Raw genomic sequence first — 16,106 nt, 5'->3', positions numbered from 1 at the left:
CCCCGATGACGTTTGATCTGACTTGATGGCCCTCTGTTTCTTGGGAGAAGCGGCGCGGTATGGTTTGGAAGGCTTCTTTCTACGCGGCATTCATGGCTATGCTCCTTGGATTGCTTCTGGTCTCCAATTTCTTCCTGTTCGGTGCACCAAAAATGCTTTCTCACCCACGCGTCATTCTACTTTCAGTATTGGCATGGCTCTGCCACGAAGTTGTTGTATCTACGAGCACTATTCACTAGAACACACACTGTATGTATGGGATTGGTACGAGTTTGACTTTCCCCCCCCCTTTTTAGTTCGATTTTGGTTTCCGGAGAGGTGAAGAAGGCTCACGCGGTATTCAGGCCGGATCTTTAATGACTTTTGGTCGTCCGCTCCTTGGCAATTTAAAAAAAAGTGCCACTAATACGGTTAATTAAAGAAATAAGAAATAGTATCCAAGATTTGCCAAGAGCGTCGCTCTAGCACCTTGCAGCATAGCTTTATGAGGATTCTCGACGGGTTTCATCAAGATGAGTGTTTTGCTCGGCAGCGGCCCGGCAACTCTGCTGCCATTCGGAGCGGGAACGAACTGTTGGGGGGCCGGTATCCTGAACCTTAAAAAACTTGATGTTATATAGTTAGTACTCCTCAAGTATGTGGGGTGGTGTCCAAGCGGCACGTCTTCCTCCATCCCGTCAGCGGGACCCGCGCGGGTTTTGGTTCTCTCTCGCATTCAACTCGGGCCTGAAAACGAGGCGCCGTCCGAAGCAGGATGGCGAGTCTGACAGATTCTCTTGTGGGTGACGGAGTACGTGGTTGTGGGCAGAGGTGGGCCGGGCTGCCCTTTGACGTTGGTGCCGGCGGAGACTGGGGGGTTCGGGGTCGGGGCTTGAATGCGACAGTGCCACGCAGTCCGCGTCGCGTCGGGCCCTGGGGGACAATGCGGCGCCACTGCAGTGCAGGAGGAATGTATGGAATGCGTCGAGTTGAGTTGAGGCTCGGGGGGACACGGAAACAAGGCGTCGAGGGTTTCTGGGCGCGAGCGGGCGACGGAGCGCGGGCGGCGGGCGCGAGGGGACGAGAGAGGGCGAAGGCGCGAGCGGGGCGGGGCGGGCCAATCAGCAGTTGTGCTGCGTAAGCAGGACGGCGAGCGGATGGATGCACAGGCGAGGGAGGCGTGACGAGGCGTGCCGACGGGGGACGGAAGGCCGAATGTCCAGGGCTTGTGACGGAGGTTGGAGGGGAGGTAGATAAATACGTGTCGGGTCGTTGCCGCTGTGATTCTTGTTATTCGTCTTTTAAATCATCATCGTCATCATCACCATCATCATCATCATCAGCAGCAGCAGCGGCGGCGACTGACGACGACTGACGACGACGAGCACACTTACTCGGTGGAACAAAGGACAAGCAGCACGACCGACCTCGGACCGTTGCTGCCCCACGACTCGAACGAAGCCAACCCATGGCGACCCAGACGATTGCCTTTATCGGCGCCACGGGCGGGTGCGGGCTGTCGGCGCTCAAGCGCTCCGTGGCGGCGGGCCACACGTGCATCGCGCTCTGCCGCACGCCGGCCAAGCTGGACGCGCACTTCCCCGACAAGCCGGGCAATCTCGTGGTCAGGCAGGGCGACGCGCACGACGCCGGCGCGGTGGCCCAGGTGCTGGTCCGGCCGTCCGGGGCAGGGGCCATGGTGGACGCGGTCAACTTCAGCATCGGCGGCAGCGTCAACGCCAACCTGACCATGGACGACCCGGACGTGTGCAAGAAGGGCGTGGCGGCGCTGCTGGAGGCGCTGGGCACGCTGCGGGCGCGGGGCGTCGCCGGGAGGCCGCTGCTCGCCGTGGTCAGCACGACGGGCATCTCGCGGCACGGGCGCGACGTGCCGCTGCTGTTCGCGCCGCTGTACCACGTCGGCCTCAGGGCGCCGCACGCCGACAAGAGGGTCGCCGAGCAGACGCTCAACGGCAGCGGCGAGCGGTTCGTGCTGGTGCGGCCGAGCCTGCTGCAGAACGGGGAGAGGCCGGACAGGCCCGTCCGCGTGCACGTCGAGGGCGACGGGGGCGTCGAGCACAGGGAGGTCGGCTACTTCATCAGCCGGGAGGACGTGGGCCGCTGGATGTTTGAGAACCTGCTGCAGCGCGCCGATCGGGCCAACAGGTACGAGCGCAAGGCCGTGGGCCTGACGTGGTAGGCGCGACGGCTCCGGTGCTCCGTCTGGGGTCCGGGGTCCGGGGTCCGGGGTCCGGAGTCTGCATTGGTCCCGGCGACCAGTGGACATGCCACGGACGTGCAGGTCTGCTACGGGCCAGACCCCAGCTGGCCCCCCACAGCCAGCCCCTGTTTCGGTAGCCGCCCGCCCGCCCGCCCGCCCGGGGTTTGCAGCCCGTGGATTCGGTAGCATCGCAGGCTCGTACTACAGCAGGCGCAGGCGGGCAGAACAAGGGAAAAGGGGGCCGAGGGACATGGGAGGCGCAGTGTCACGTCTTTTCTTCTTCTCTCACTACTCGCGCTACTCTGTCGTCGTTTTAGGGTGTGATTCGCAACGTCGGGGTCAATCTTTTTGGCGTCAATTCAGGCAGATATACACAAGTAGAGCTACCACGACTTGCACACGCCCTTGTCTATCCCTATCCGCCACGTATCGAGCCGCAGGCGGCGCGTAGACAGACAGACGCCTGAAAAGGGCACGCTTGCGCCATTTCCAGTCACTCCTGCCCTTGTTTCTTGGTCAGAAATCCGGGTCCAAAAGATTGGCCTTGGATTTTGTGAACTGAACCGCGCCCTCATTGTTTCAAGGTGACGTGCATGTGGATTGGCGAGGACTCAGGGGTGCTGCCGTCTTTCTGGTACCGAGCAGCGCCCCGTTTTTTTGTCCAGCGAATCAAGTCAGGTGGTGCCATTCATTCATTCATTCATTCATTCATTGTGTTCTTCTTCTCCTTCTCCTTCTTCAGTCAGTCCCAGCACCAAGCACCCAGTGAAAACGTTCAACTTCAAACTTCATTCTACGCACTTCGAACAATGACCGGTCTTTGCACGGGCGACAAGACCCGGTTGCACGGCCTGCACCGGGGCCGTCCTGGACCAATACACTGCTCGCTACTGCGTGCCCGGCTAGCCTGATGCTGGCTGGTGAGACGCATGGCGCCCAGGCATCTCGACGCCAACCGGAAGCAGACAAGAGTCTCCAGGAGTCACCGCCAGACGCCCAGTGTCCAGTGCCCGGCGTCCCCGGCACCCTCTCTCCAGCATGCTCAAACACCTACTCGCCCCGTCACTCTGCTGGGAAAGTCTGCAACTCGACGCGGAGATTTATACTTACGTACTCGGCATTCCCTTGCCCCCCCCCTTGGGCGCGTCTATGCCGTCCTACATCGCGGCCTTTGCCACCACTTGGCTTTGTTCTGCCCAAAAATAAAGAGCCGTCTTCTTCTTGTCCTCTTCTTCTTCTTCTCTCTCTCTCTCTCTCTCTCTCTTTTTGTTGTAGACTTCTTTGCGTGTTGGAGCTGAAGCCTCGTACAAAGCGCCACATTTTCCTCGTCACATATTCGCATCGTCAGATTAATGCGCCAAGGGCCGCGCATCTTTTGTTCAGGTATGCCTATAACTTGGCCTGCGACGCGAGACGTCCTGTTGCTCTTCTTTTGTCCAGGCTTACTTGGAGGCCGAGGTCTCCGAGCATCTCATTCACTGACCTGCTCTTTATCCGGCCAGAAAACTATTTCATTCCCTCGAAAATCCCATTTTTTCATTTCCATCTTGGCTCTTTCTTTTCCTTTTGCTCCCTCTTTTTTTATTATACAAGTATATAAGTCAACTTGTTCCTCTTCTGCTGATCATCATCGAAACCCCCCCTACCACCACCGCCACCGCCACCATGCTTCCGAGACTTTTCTTCGTCGCCGCCGTGGCAGCCGCAGCCTCCTGCAACAAGCACAAAAACAACAACAACAACGACACCACCGGCAGCGGCAGCATGAGCAAGCCTGCAGACTCCGCCCAGACCCAGGGCCCGGCCAAGCTCATCGTCAACACCCCGGGCAAGATCGCCATTGTCGACTTTGACGGCAGCAAGTTCGTCACCAAAGGCAACGCGACCGCGACCGGCAACCCGACATGGGCTGCCTTCGCACCGCCAAACCTCTTGTACGCCGTCGACGAAAACGGCGACACCACCAGCCTCCTCAAGCTTGACCTCGAAAAGAACACCATTAACCCCGTGAGCACCGCCAAGGGTAGCACTGGTGTTGTTCATCTCGAGCTCACAAAGGACAAGTCGCGCATGGTTGGTGCGGGCTACGGCAGCGGCAACATCGACATCTTTGACACGTCCGGCGGCGGCTTGAAGTTCTCCAAGGCGATTGCCTCCAACGACACGGTCGGCCCCAACAAGGAGCGCCAGGCCAAGCCGCACCCTCACCAGTCCCTCTTGGACCCCTCGGGACGTTATGTCGCCGTCATGGACCTCGGCACCGACAACGTCCTCATCCTCAACACCCAAAAGGATTTTGAGATTGTCAACCACGTCCCTGTCAAGCCCGGCGGCTGCGGCCCCCGGCACGGCGCCTTCTTCCCCGCCGGTGCCAGCAAGGCCGAGTACTTCATTGTGCTGTGCGAGATCAAGAACCTCGTCGTCGTCTACTCCGTCAAGTACACGGATGACAAGGGCATCGAGCTTGAGCCGGTGCAGACCGTTTCGACCTTCAAGTCTGAGGCGGACGCACCCGCCAAGGCCGCCGCGGGAGAAGTCGTCCTCGCTCCGGACAACCAGAGCCTCTACGTCTCGAACCGCCTGACGGGCGGCGAGACGGACAGCATTGCTCACTTCCGCCTCCTCCGGAAAGACGGCACTTTGAAGGTGCAGTTTGTGGGCTTGACGTCCACGGGAGGAAAGCTGCCTCGCATGTTCAGCGCCTCGGCTGATGGCAAGTATTTGTTTGTCGGAAACCAGGACGGCGCGCTGGGTCTCGTGGCCTTGAAGCGAGGCGCCGACGGGGCCCTGGCTGAGAAGCCTGTGGCGAGCATCGAGATGAGCCAGTTCCCGGGACAGCTGGCTGGCCCTAGCTTCGTGCTACAGATTGCCTAGGCGCAGCTGGACCTGTCACGGTGTGCTTGCAAAGGAGCGCCACGGGGCCGTCACCACGCCGCGGACGGAGGAGGTTTCCTGGGCTAAGTAGATGCGAGGCTGGTGCCATCGGGGCTTCCCTCCTCCCCGAGAGCATGCCATCTGTAGACGTTGAATATAATACTGGTCGTTGACCGTCTCGATGCCGATGCCGATGCCCTGCGCCTGCGCCTGCGCCTGCGCCTTGGCCTTGTGGGAAGTGACTGCTCGAGGGTGGACCGTTTGCCATGCCGCCTCGATACGTAGAGAAGAGAGGAGACGACACACATTACGTGCACTCTGTATCCAGTCAAAGTTTACGTTGCTGAACCTGCGGACCGAGCCGCGGCCCCAGTCGCCGAGGCTGCCGAAACGCCAAGCAGGTGCTGCGACGTGATCCTTGTTGTTTGCGTTGCCAGCTATTCCCGGCGGATCAGCGGCAGCGGCGCCTGCCCAGCACGACGACGCTGTGCGCCCGCCCGCCCTCGGCCGCTGACCGACCCGCCGGGTGCCCTGGCTGGCAGTGGCTACCCCCGTCCACGAGTCGCGAGTCGAGTCGAGACCCGTCTCCATCGACGGCGAACCGGTGCTGGCGACGCTCACGTCAAACGTCGTAGGCGATGCGGCAACGTCGGCGCTTCTCAAGCCGGACCCCGACGTCCCTCTTCTTCGAGCCGCGCCTCTCGACGTGCGTCACCGGAAGAGCAGGCGGCCTCTGAGGCGTCTTGCGGACAAATCTTGCCTCCTAGCATCCTGACGCGACCCGAGACGGACGGACGAATCTTGCCTCCTAGCATCCTGACGCGACACGAGACGGACGGACGAATCTTGCCTCCTAGCATCCTGACGCGACCCGAGACGGACGGACGAGACGAGGCGGACAGTGGCTGGCCATGGCCAGGTCGAAGGAGAAAGTGGCGGAGAGGCGAGGATCCCGGGATGAGAAGAAACAAGATGGGTTCGGACGGATCTTGTTGCGGTGCCGCCTCCCGCTCCGTGCGTCTGGAGAATGTGTATTCCGGAACTGGCCGGGCGCGGTGAGAAAAACACGCCATGTCCCATGTCACTGGGAGCATGCAACGGGTGCCCATTTGCGTCGTCGTCGTCGTCGTCGTCGTCGCTGACATTGGTCACTGCCACTTTGGCGAGAGGCCATCCGTTGGGCGCGGAATGCGGCAACGTGGGAGGAGGGTTGGGCTGCTTCGGCCGTGTTCCTCACTGCCTTTGCGCTGTCACGGCTGCTTCCACGGCATTTGCGCAAGGGCGAGGGTGGCGGAGGATTGGCGCCGCAGACATGTCATTATGGATGAGTGCACTGATCTTCTGAGGGTTGAACCTCCTGCGAGCTCAGTGCCGGGTTGTCGCTTCGCGTGTAGACGTGGCCCGTGAAGCTCACTCGACTGGAGCATCTGCCAATCAAGTTGAAATACCGGCGTGGGCTCGGGTTCTTTGGGCACTGCCGTGCCATGAAGAGTCGGTATCGGTCGGAGATGCTAGGGCCGCACTACTACACGTTTGTCAACTGCGTCGTGGCTGCCAACTTGCATCTGGAATGCGATGCTACGTCCCTACTTGGTGGAGGTGATCATGTACATTGTGTGCAGTGTTGAAACGAGCCGGGAACGGTTCACGACGCTGCCTGATGAGCTGGCATGGCGGGAGCTCGACATCCCAAGAGCCGGAAGAGAAGGAAAAGTGCAGCCAGTCCGGCAGAGGGTTCTGCCTCGCATGGTCCGTTTGGCGACTACGGTCATGCCAGAGGATGCAATTATTCAGAAAATTGTGTCGTGGGCTCACGCAGCCGCCTTTTCTCTCTCTTTTCTTTGACGCCTTGTCCTTGTCTGGTCCCCACGCGCGGCTTCCCCAGACCACGGGCGTGGCCACGCGCAACGACAACGCGACAGCGACATTCGGCCCTCTCGTCCGACCGGGTGCGCAGGACTTGTCGAGTCCTGGATGGCGGTTCATGAATCAAGGGACCGTCTGTGTTCGGCTCTGAAATAAGCGCCAATCGAGAGCCACCAAGCCACCCGAGCAGACGAGCGCCTCGTCTCTCCTTCGTACCCAATCGGCGCCCAATCTTGCAAAGATACCACCACACGATGAACCTCTCTTCTTTCCGTTCCTGATGCGACCAGGACCTTTTTTCCCTTTACTTTTCTCTCTTCTTCCCTGTTCCTAGCAGCTGCCCGACCCGCAGGTCGACATCCCATCGAGGTCAGGGTTTCCAACTTCCCACCACCTTGGCGTCTCAACGACATGGTATTGCCTGTGTCGTTCCCCCGCCCTCCTTTTTCGAACCCAAGAACAAACGCAGACACAAGCGTTCTCACGTAGGCTTCGGCGTGGAAAGAGGGAGAGAGGGAAGATCGGGCGCGCCGCACAAGGAACTGGCTTGGTGACGGACTGCACGCCTCGGACCGACGGCCTCGGACCGGGGCGAGCAAGTCACGCATCTCTCGTCCGTGGTCATGTGAACAAGAAAGACGTCCGTGCTGCCCCAAGCCGAGCTCCCTTGGCGACAATGTGACAATGCCCAACATCCATCGAGTTTGTCTAGACAAACCCGCCGTCGCCCGCCCGCCCACAAGTCATACGAATCGTCGCCCCGGTCTGCCTCGCGCCCTCGTCTGCGAGTTACATGTTGGACCAAGGACAGCGTCCACGATAGGCCCGGCTGGACCTGCCTCTTTCCAGCTGCATGCGGCATGATCTCCTCCGCCCGTTCCATCAAGGTTGCCAGACCCGAACAAGATGCATGGCCCTTCCCATGCAAGTCGCGTATGCAAGCCGTATTGGCTTGCTTCGCCGGTTCCACAACCCTTCCCCCGGTGCGCATGACCTCCTCCCCGAGAGGGCGAGGGACAAGAATCAGAAATCCGGGGAACGTTGAACAAGGTCGTTCCATGCTGCCCAACGGCCCCCGTTGCATCTCCCGCTCGCGCGTTTTAAGAAGAGCGCTTGCCATCCTCTCCCGCCGACCCCTGGCCCGGGCTGGCGTTTTCTTGATGTAGAACATGCGAGGAAAATGTCTTGTTTCTTTTGTGAGCCCTCGTTTACTTTGTCGCTGCCACTGTACGCGGATGGCCCTCGGCCTCGGGTTGACCACAGCCTCGTCTCACAGCGTTCCCTAAACCGCATCCGAGCAACAGGACCCCAGCGGCAACAGGACACCGAGCGGCATGTACATTCCGCCCCGGGAGCTTCAGCTCCAAGCGCAAGCGGCCGGGACGGAGGCACATGGGCGCTCTGGAGGGTCGCAAGACGTGCCGCGACGGGCGGCGGAGCTTGACGGCGCTGCCTTTCAACGGAGGCAGTTCTCTGGCGACTCGGCCGACGCTACTAATGTCCAGATCGGCATCGCGCTGGGCATCATCCTGGGCGTGTTTCTCATCGCGACCTGCGCCTTTCTGTACATGTATCGATCCTCGGTCCGCTTCACGTATCGGAAGCGTCGCCGTCGTCGCGCAAAGTCATCCAGGAGCTCGTCAAAGAGCACGGAGTCAACGCCGCCGCCGCCGCCGCCGCCTCCCGCCGCATCAGAGGAAGAGCCGCCCAAGTAGCTGGCATGATGGGAGTTGTGCGCACGTTTGTCGAGTCGGAGTTTGACCTTGAAGGTTGGGCCGACGTGACGGGGTGGGAGGAGTTGCTTTTCGTGTTCTTTTACGTCGACGCGGTGCACGTGCCGGGTGGGCGTTTGCTTCTGTTCGACTTGATACCGGGCCGGGGCTCGGAATGTGGCTAGTTTGAAGAGTGTATGATGGGACTCTTGACGTATCGAGTGACGGGGAGACGGGGAGCGGTTCGTTGTTGGGCGACGGAACTGTTGGTTGGAGTCGAGGTTGGCTTTTTTTCATACCCAACCATGTAGTATCCCATTACATGGTACGATTCGATGCATTTCTCTCTCTCGTCCCACCCACCGGCGTCTTTTGCTGTCTCCCACACGATCCCTCACACTCGGACCCTTACTTCTCACCAACAGAGATGAGTGCAGAGGCATGTCGTCGCGTCTCCTCATGACGCCAAGCCATACCGACCTCGTCCTCCGCTCTGCATCTCGGCCGCCGGACGGGGCGCCGCCGGCACGCGTAGTAGGCGAACGTACCCGTTGACACGGCCACCACGCAGCTTGCGAGGATGACGAAGACGACGACGCCGCTGGACACTTCGTCGCGGACGAATATTTGCGCCTATTGTCTTTCCGGCATTTATACCTACTCTATGACTACTGACTACTGGCTGACGCTGGCCAGGTCGAGCCGTTTTTGTGTGCACGGGCGGCAGTTGACGGATGGGAGCAGCATCGTTTGCTTGCTCTCTCTGCTCGCTTTGAAGAGATGGAGCCGCCGTGCCTATTTGCTTATTTGCCTATTTGCCATGTCCACGCGACGTTTTCCGTCGTCCCGCCAGGTGTGACATGCTGACCGAGCGTTGAGCAAAGCTGCTGCTGTACATTTATACCAAAAACACACAGACAGTGTGCAGTGTGCACTGTGGGCGCGCCGAGATGACCCGTCCCGGCCGACGGATGGGCCCCGCGGCCGAAGGCGGCCATGTGGCTTCTGTGCGGTGGCTTTCTAGCTGCATGGAATCTTGTCCGAAGACCCGAAGTCGTCCCCTCGTCCCCTCGTCCCCTCGTCATGGCATCGATCGTTCCTTCCATGCAAACGGCGGGGCGCCCCCCCGTGCGCCTCCACACCCCCCACCTCACCCCCCGTCTTGCGGGCCACGACTCCGTACCCACCACCTCCATCCCACTCGCGATAACTCGTAGCCCCTCGTTGAGCAACGCGGTTTCGCCGACGTCTGCGTGCTGCCATGGAGCAAGCAGGCACTGACGCGGAGGGTCCTCCAAGCCCTCACGAGAATCTTTAAAGTTTCTCCGAGACCAGCTACTATTTTTTTTTATAGTTTCGATTCTTGTTCTGCATACTTTACGCGCACATCGCTTGAATTCTCGCCAACCACCCGAATCAAACGGAGACAACGTATCGACACGCCCGCTGATAACGCTATTCCCGACTCCACATGAATTTGATAGTTCGGAACCCAGGTGCAGAAACAGCGAGCACGTCAGTCGTATCCACTCCCGTCTCCCCTGTATTTAAACGATGCCAAGTCCACTTCCTCAGCTGCATCGGTTGCGTCAAACTACCCTCTCTCCTCTTGCGCACCGGAAAACCCTGCAATTCGCCCAGTTCGCCCAATTCGCCGTAAAAGCCTCAGCAAAATGTCTCTTGGCAAGACCGTCACCCTCAACTCCGGCCACACCATGCCTCGTGTTGGATACGGTACCTGGCAGGCCGCCCCCGGCGAGGTCGGCAACGGTGTTTACGAGGCGCTCAAGGCCGGCTACCGCCACCTCGACCTGGCCAAGATTTACGGCAACCAGAAGGAGGTTGGCGAGGGCATCAGGCGTGCCCTCGCCGACGTCCCCGGCCTGAAGCGTGAGCACGTCTTCGTCACCTCCAAGCTGTGGAACAACAAGCACAGGCCCGAGCATGTCGAGAAGGCCCTCGACGACACTCTGGCCGAGTTGCAACTCGACTACCTCGATGTGAGTTCTGGTCTCTGCAGTCGTCTGTCCGGCTCGCCCGCCTCGTGCCAATGCTTCACGGGTAGGAGTATGCGTCGCGACCCCTCGGAGGAGCTGGAATCCAGGCCGACAACACCGACGCCAATGCCCCGCTGACATTCGCGCCGTGCTAGCTGTACCTCATCCACTGGCCCGTCGCCTTCAAGCCCGGCGAGGAGCAGTTTCCCAAGCTCGCCGACGGCAGCGTCGACGTCGACCGCGGCGTGACCATCTCGCAGACGTGGAAGGGTACGGGACGACGCACCACTTGACTGACCCCCCGCCGGTCCCTGTCGAACAACGCGCTGACGCATTCGCGTGCAAACAATAGCCATGACCGAGCTCCCCAAGACCAAGACCCGCTCCGTCGGAGTTTCCAACTTCAGCATTGAGCATGTAAGTCGATTCATGCCTTGACAATGACGGGAAGGGGCTGGACTTGTCACTCATCGTCTCTCTCGTCTTCCAGCTCGAGGCAGTCATCGCCGCCACGGGCTGCGTCCCCGCCGTTAACCAGATCGAACGTCACCCTCGCCTCCCCAACGCCCCCCTGATCGAGTACTGCGCCGAGAAAGACATCATCGTCACCGCCTACTCCGCCTTCGGCAACAACAACTGGGACGTACCTCTGCTCGTCAACACCCCCGAGGTCAAGGCTGTTGCCGATCGCCTCAGCGCTGCACAGGGCAAGACCGTCACCGCTGCCCAGGTCATCATCGCCTGGTCGGTCCTCGGCAACCACACCGTCATCCCCAAATCCGTCACTCCTTCTCGCATCCGTGAGAATTTTCAGGAGATTGAGCTTGACACGCAGGCTATCAAGGACCTCGAAAAGCTCGGCGAGACTCCTCAGCGCTTCAACATCCCCACTACCTGTAAGACTCCCGAATCACCTGGTACCTACCGTCCCGCTGGAGGGCGTACTCTCTGACCATGGCCACGCAGACAACCCGAGATGGAACGTCAACGTCTTCAACGACGAAAAGGACAAGGACGCCGCCCTGCAGGTTCTCGTCAAGTAAATGGAGCGACGGGCCGGGCAAGTGAAGGAGATGACATAATACCCGAAAGGAGACGGACGGACGACATGCCCATGTCCAGATACACGAGCGACATCATCATGTGACGAATTAGATATGGATAGGATGTCCCCTATAAACAAGCGCAGTCGTGTGCATCGTGTCTATCAAGTGCTAGCGACTCCGTCACTGCTCAACAGCAAACCCAAAAATCACATCTCGCAAGCAACGTGCCGAGACGAGCGCCAACGATGAAACCACACTGTCCTCTAGACCGCCTACTAACGTTAATTACAAATTTACAATGGTGCAAATACCCCCACCGAGCCATGCAGTTCCAGACCCTGTGCCGCCTCAGCTGAGAAGCTCTGTAATGTCCTCGATGCGCTGCAGCTTCTTTTCCTCGTCGCTCATCATTCCCAAAGACGTAGCACTTGTAGTTACTCGGTTAGCAAAGGGGTGGCGTGACGTGCAGGTTCGGAGCGTCGCAGCCCGCGCGCGACTTACATGAATTTCTTCCGGTCTTGTATCCGCAACATGCGCTCTTCCACGCTCTCCTTTACGATAAACCGCTTCACCACGACCTCGTCTTCCTGTCCGAGTCTGTGCACGCGATCGATGGCCTGCGCCTCTACAGCAAAGCTCCACCACGGATCCATCATGAACACTCTCCCTGCGCTGGTGAGATTCAGACCGACCCCGCCGGCGCGCAGGCTGATGAGGAGGACCATGAAGCCCGTCCTTTCAGTGAATGCCTCCAGCACCGCGGCTCGCGCCTTTTGCGCCATGGAGCCGTCGAGGCGAAGAAACCTGATGCTGGCGCGGGCCAGGGCCGGCTCGATCAGTGACAGGAACGAGGTGAATTGGGAGAACACCACAGACTTCATCTGCGGGTGCTCTCTGCGCAGAGCCCGTAGTTCGGAAATCAGGGCTGCTACCTTGGCCGACGACTGATTCACACCCAGCCGCTGCAGGCTGATCCTAGGCTTGGGCACCCCGTTGACTTGGTCGTCGTCGTGCCGTACAACTTCGAAGAGGTCCCTCTGGTTAAGGGGTTCGCGGCAGTTGAAGCACCGCGGCACAACGCCACGGTCGCTTTCATGCTTCATGAAATCCAGCAGGCATTTCCTGCAAGCCGAATGCCAGCACCCGGTGACTGTCTGGTCGTTCATCGGCTCGTCAAAGCACAGTGGACATTCCTTGTCGGCCTCGTTGCGTATCTCCTCGAGGGCGTTTGCTCCATAGGTGAAGTTGTCTCTGGCCGCCTCGTCCGTCACTGCAGTAAAGTGTGCCACTAGAGTTTCCAGATCCATGTCGTCGGCCAGACCAGTCGCCGCATCAGCAGCGGCACCGGCTTCCAGCTCATCCGCCACTATGTCTCGATTTCGTACCAGGATAGGGTGGCAGCATGATTGCCGCAGCCGTAAGATCTGCGCAAAAATAGTGGTGAATGCCTTCATAACCGTCCCCGCCTCCACATTTTTGGAAAATGTCCGCTTTGCCTTGTGAAAAATATAATCATATACATCGCGCTCAGGCTTGGACAGCTCGACGTCAACGATATCAACCTGCTTGGGAGGCAGAGGGACTAGGGGCTGGCCGTCGGGCGTCTCCATATCCTTTGTTCTGCGCATTACCAACGGCTCCAATACTGTTTGCACAACGTCCAGCGCCCTCATGAAATCGCCAGCCTCAAAGGGCACCGTAATGAATGTCTTCCAGAAAGAAAAGTTGTTCCAGGGTTCCACGCCAAGAAATCGCACCAAACTGAATAGATCTTCGAGCTTGTTCACGATTGGGGTTCCCGTCAGCACCCATCTGTGATCTGCCGAAATCTCGTAACAGGCACGGGCAGTTTTTGACGATCTATTTTTAATATGGTGGGCTTCATCGAGGATGACTCGAAAGAACTTCAGCGAGAACAAGCCGCTGTGAAATGACTTTTCACCATTCTTGGCTGCAAGTGAGCTAAATTCCGACAGCACCACACCATAACTAGTGATGACGAGGTCGGGCGCTTGAGAAGCGTTCGTCTCGCTACACGAAGCTTGCAGATTCGCCGTCTTCTCATTGCCGTAGTAGAGCTCAATCTTCATTGTGCCTTCCTTGGAGGCCTTTTCTGCCTCGCTTTTCCATTGCGCCAGAAGCGACATTGGCGCCACGACAAGCGTCGTGCATGGTGCAGGGAGGATACTGGATGAGTTTACCCCCAACCGAGCCAGCTGATTGACACTCGAGATGCTTCCATTTGTGAGTCGAGCCTGCCTAGCAGTTTCCGATCGATGAGAATGAATAAGGCTAAGCATCTGAATAGTCTTTCCCAGTCCCATCTCGTCGGCGAGTATCCCACCCAGACAATGCTGTTCTTGCACTGGAAAGTCTAGCGATAAATCTCCAGAGTAGGGATTCGCATAGAATTTAGACATGCCTATTACCTCAGGCAAGTGGTTGTCGTCGACATCCTTGATGGGCCAGTCGTATTCTTCCCAGAGGGGGTGCATGGATGGCTCGCGATTGCTCCTCTCGTCTTTTTCTTTTGCCACCATCCAGTGCAGAGATTGCTTTTGGTACGGTCTCAAGGTCATGGCGAAGCTGTCGGCCGGTTCTGCTTCGGGGGTGTTGAAATCGAAAGATTGCGCTTTCTTGTATAAAGCATCCAACTGGTCTTGCTCAAGCTCCTCTCCTTCCTCCGTGTCTGATGAGTTGGGCACCGACTCTGATTCCTTGCCGGAAACGGCGGCCTTTGTAGCCTGGCGTTGCTTTTGCTCGTCCATTTCAGCAGCCTGAAGGATTCCCTTTCTTCCGTCCTTGGCCGCTGAGTTTGACCGGGTTGGCTGCAGGTTGATTTCTTGAAATAGTCTCACTAGTGCGATCTGGCGCAGGCGCAATTCCTTCTCATCCGCGGTTTCGCTCTGCTCAAAGAAGTTGCTAGGCCGATGATCGGCAAGCTTAAAGCTGCGATGGTCGAAAGCAGAGTGCAATAGTGAACACCTCAGCTGCAAATACACGGTGTCGTTGGTTCGTAGTCGTTCAGGTGCATACACACAGTTTCCCTCAAAATGACAGACATTTTGATCAATCAATGTCGACACCCAACTGGCCGTGTCTTTGGCCAAGCGACCGATTTCTGTTCCAGACTGGTTGGTAAAGCGAACAATCACATCGACTCTTCTCGAGGCAGCTGTATTAGGCTTTGGAGAAGGTGAGGAGACGACACCAAGCTTATTCTTGATCTTGGGCGGTGGCGGGGGTTGAATTTTCTGACGCTCGATCTTGACGACATCGCCATGTCTTAAAATATTGCTTCCGCTCCGAGTTGCCCAGCCCTCCACACCAAATGCTCCTAGATAACGCTTCCGCGGCAAAGTCCCCCTAGAGAGAGATGAGATGGTTGCGGAGGATTCATTGACGATCGCAGATTGGGCGATTCGAGAATTCGGCGAGAGCTGGCAGACGGATCCACACAATGGCTGTTGTTGGGTTTGGAACTTCTTGTACGTGCCATCAAAGAACATGTTGACAGCTCTTTCAAGGTTATTGCCACAGGTATCTCGAATGATGTTGAGAACTTCATTGCTGACCTTGTCACCAAGAACACTTTCGAACAGGTCCTTGTCGAAGCTCAGGGCCGTAGACTCGTCGGGATGCGCAAGTGTTGGCCCAGCTGGCTCTGATTTGATTTGGCCCGCGCCACTTTGCCAAGGCTCAGTGAGAGCAGGCCGCGTGTCCGATTTCGATTTTACATCGTCATGGTCATTGACAGGCTCCTTCAGCGGCACGGGCGAGATGCCGCGTCCTGGGCTGAGGACAATGGGATCGGACGAAATCTCGCCCGGGTCTCTGAAGAACCTCCGTTTCTTGGAAGGAGGCTCTTGCGACGCTCCAAGCTCCATCGTGTAGAGCACTCATTGGCAATACGCAAGAGTCGACAAGCACGGCTGGAGTGGAATTCGTCGGTGTATGGTCGACTCCATGACAACTTCAAGGCGGCATGATTTCAATTTAGTGGGGAGACGCGCCGGACTTTGACTTGGGCGGGAGGCGCGACGGAGCGTGTTGAGCGGTCATGTGATCGCGTTTGGGAAGCAAGCTAGCAATTTTGTCGACCTTGACTGAAGAATGCGGACAACCGAATTCTTTTCCCCAGGGGCCTGTGGCAGCTCGGGCTCATCGCCATAATAATTACTCTATTCATCCTTGAAGTCACTGATGGCTAATCCAACGCCCTTCATTGGTCCATGGGTTTGGAATCTGTGAAATATTGGTCCTAGCACCCCATCATCACCTCAAGCCGGGTCATTGGTGATCAATATCCTCCCTCAGCTTCTCTTTATGAGCCGCCCTCAAGCCATACGCGTTGGCCTGAGAGGGCTTGCTCATGGCAGGCCAAGCTGTCGCGGATACGTGACCGACGCCG

The 16,106-nt window shown here is 58.3% G+C and overlaps 5 protein-coding genes across 5 annotated transcripts; 4 read left to right on the top strand and 1 right to left on the bottom strand.

Annotated features, from left to right (window-relative positions):
- Positions 1-1,447: 1,447 nt before the first annotated feature.
- MAM_00222 (NAD(P)-binding domain protein) lies at positions 1,448-2,179 on the top strand (the record flags this gene model as incomplete). The annotated part of the gene is made up of 1 exon (XM_040819021.1): positions 1,448-2,179. The coding sequence occupies one exon, from the start codon at positions 1,448-1,450 to the stop codon at positions 2,177-2,179; it is 732 nt and encodes a 243-aa protein (XP_040682286.1).
- A 1,686-nt stretch (positions 2,180-3,865) lies between these two features.
- MAM_00221 (carboxy-cis,cis-muconate cyclase) lies at positions 3,866-5,074 on the top strand (the record flags this gene model as incomplete). Its single annotated transcript, XM_040819020.1, has 1 exon — positions 3,866-5,074. The coding sequence occupies one exon, from the start codon at positions 3,866-3,868 to the stop codon at positions 5,072-5,074; it is 1,209 nt and encodes a 402-aa protein (XP_040682285.1).
- A 3,200-nt stretch (positions 5,075-8,274) lies between these two features.
- Positions 8,275-8,655, top strand: MAM_00220 (uncharacterized protein; the record flags this gene model as incomplete). Its single annotated transcript, XM_040819019.1, has 1 exon — positions 8,275-8,655. The coding sequence occupies one exon, from the start codon at positions 8,275-8,277 to the stop codon at positions 8,653-8,655; it is 381 nt and encodes a 126-aa protein (XP_040682284.1).
- Positions 8,656-10,325: 1,670 nt separating this feature from the next.
- On the top strand, positions 10,326-11,692 carry MAM_00219 (NADP-dependent glycerol dehydrogenase; the record flags this gene model as incomplete). Its single annotated transcript, XM_040819018.1, has 5 exons — positions 10,326-10,652; positions 10,805-10,919; positions 11,002-11,066; positions 11,140-11,545; positions 11,616-11,692. 5 exons carry the CDS (start codon positions 10,326-10,328, stop codon positions 11,690-11,692), a joined length of 990 nt encoding a protein of 329 aa, XP_040682283.1.
- A 500-nt stretch (positions 11,693-12,192) lies between these two features.
- Positions 12,193-15,582, bottom strand: MAM_00218 (DNA repair protein rad-5; the record flags this gene model as incomplete). Its single annotated transcript, XM_040819017.1, has 1 exon — positions 12,193-15,582. The coding sequence occupies one exon, from the start codon at positions 15,580-15,582 to the stop codon at positions 12,193-12,195; it is 3,390 nt and encodes a 1,129-aa protein (XP_040682282.1).
- Between the last annotated feature and the right edge of the window lie 524 nt (positions 15,583-16,106).

Source organism: Metarhizium album (assembly GCF_000804445.1).
Source record: "Metarhizium album ARSEF 1941 chromosome Unknown scaffold_1, whole genome shotgun sequence".
In the NCBI taxonomy this organism is placed as follows: Eukaryota; Fungi; Ascomycota; class Sordariomycetes; order Hypocreales; family Clavicipitaceae; genus Metarhizium; species Metarhizium album.
The sequence above is the reverse complement of the archived record's forward strand: the minus strand, read 5'-3'. Positions and strand labels throughout refer to the sequence as shown.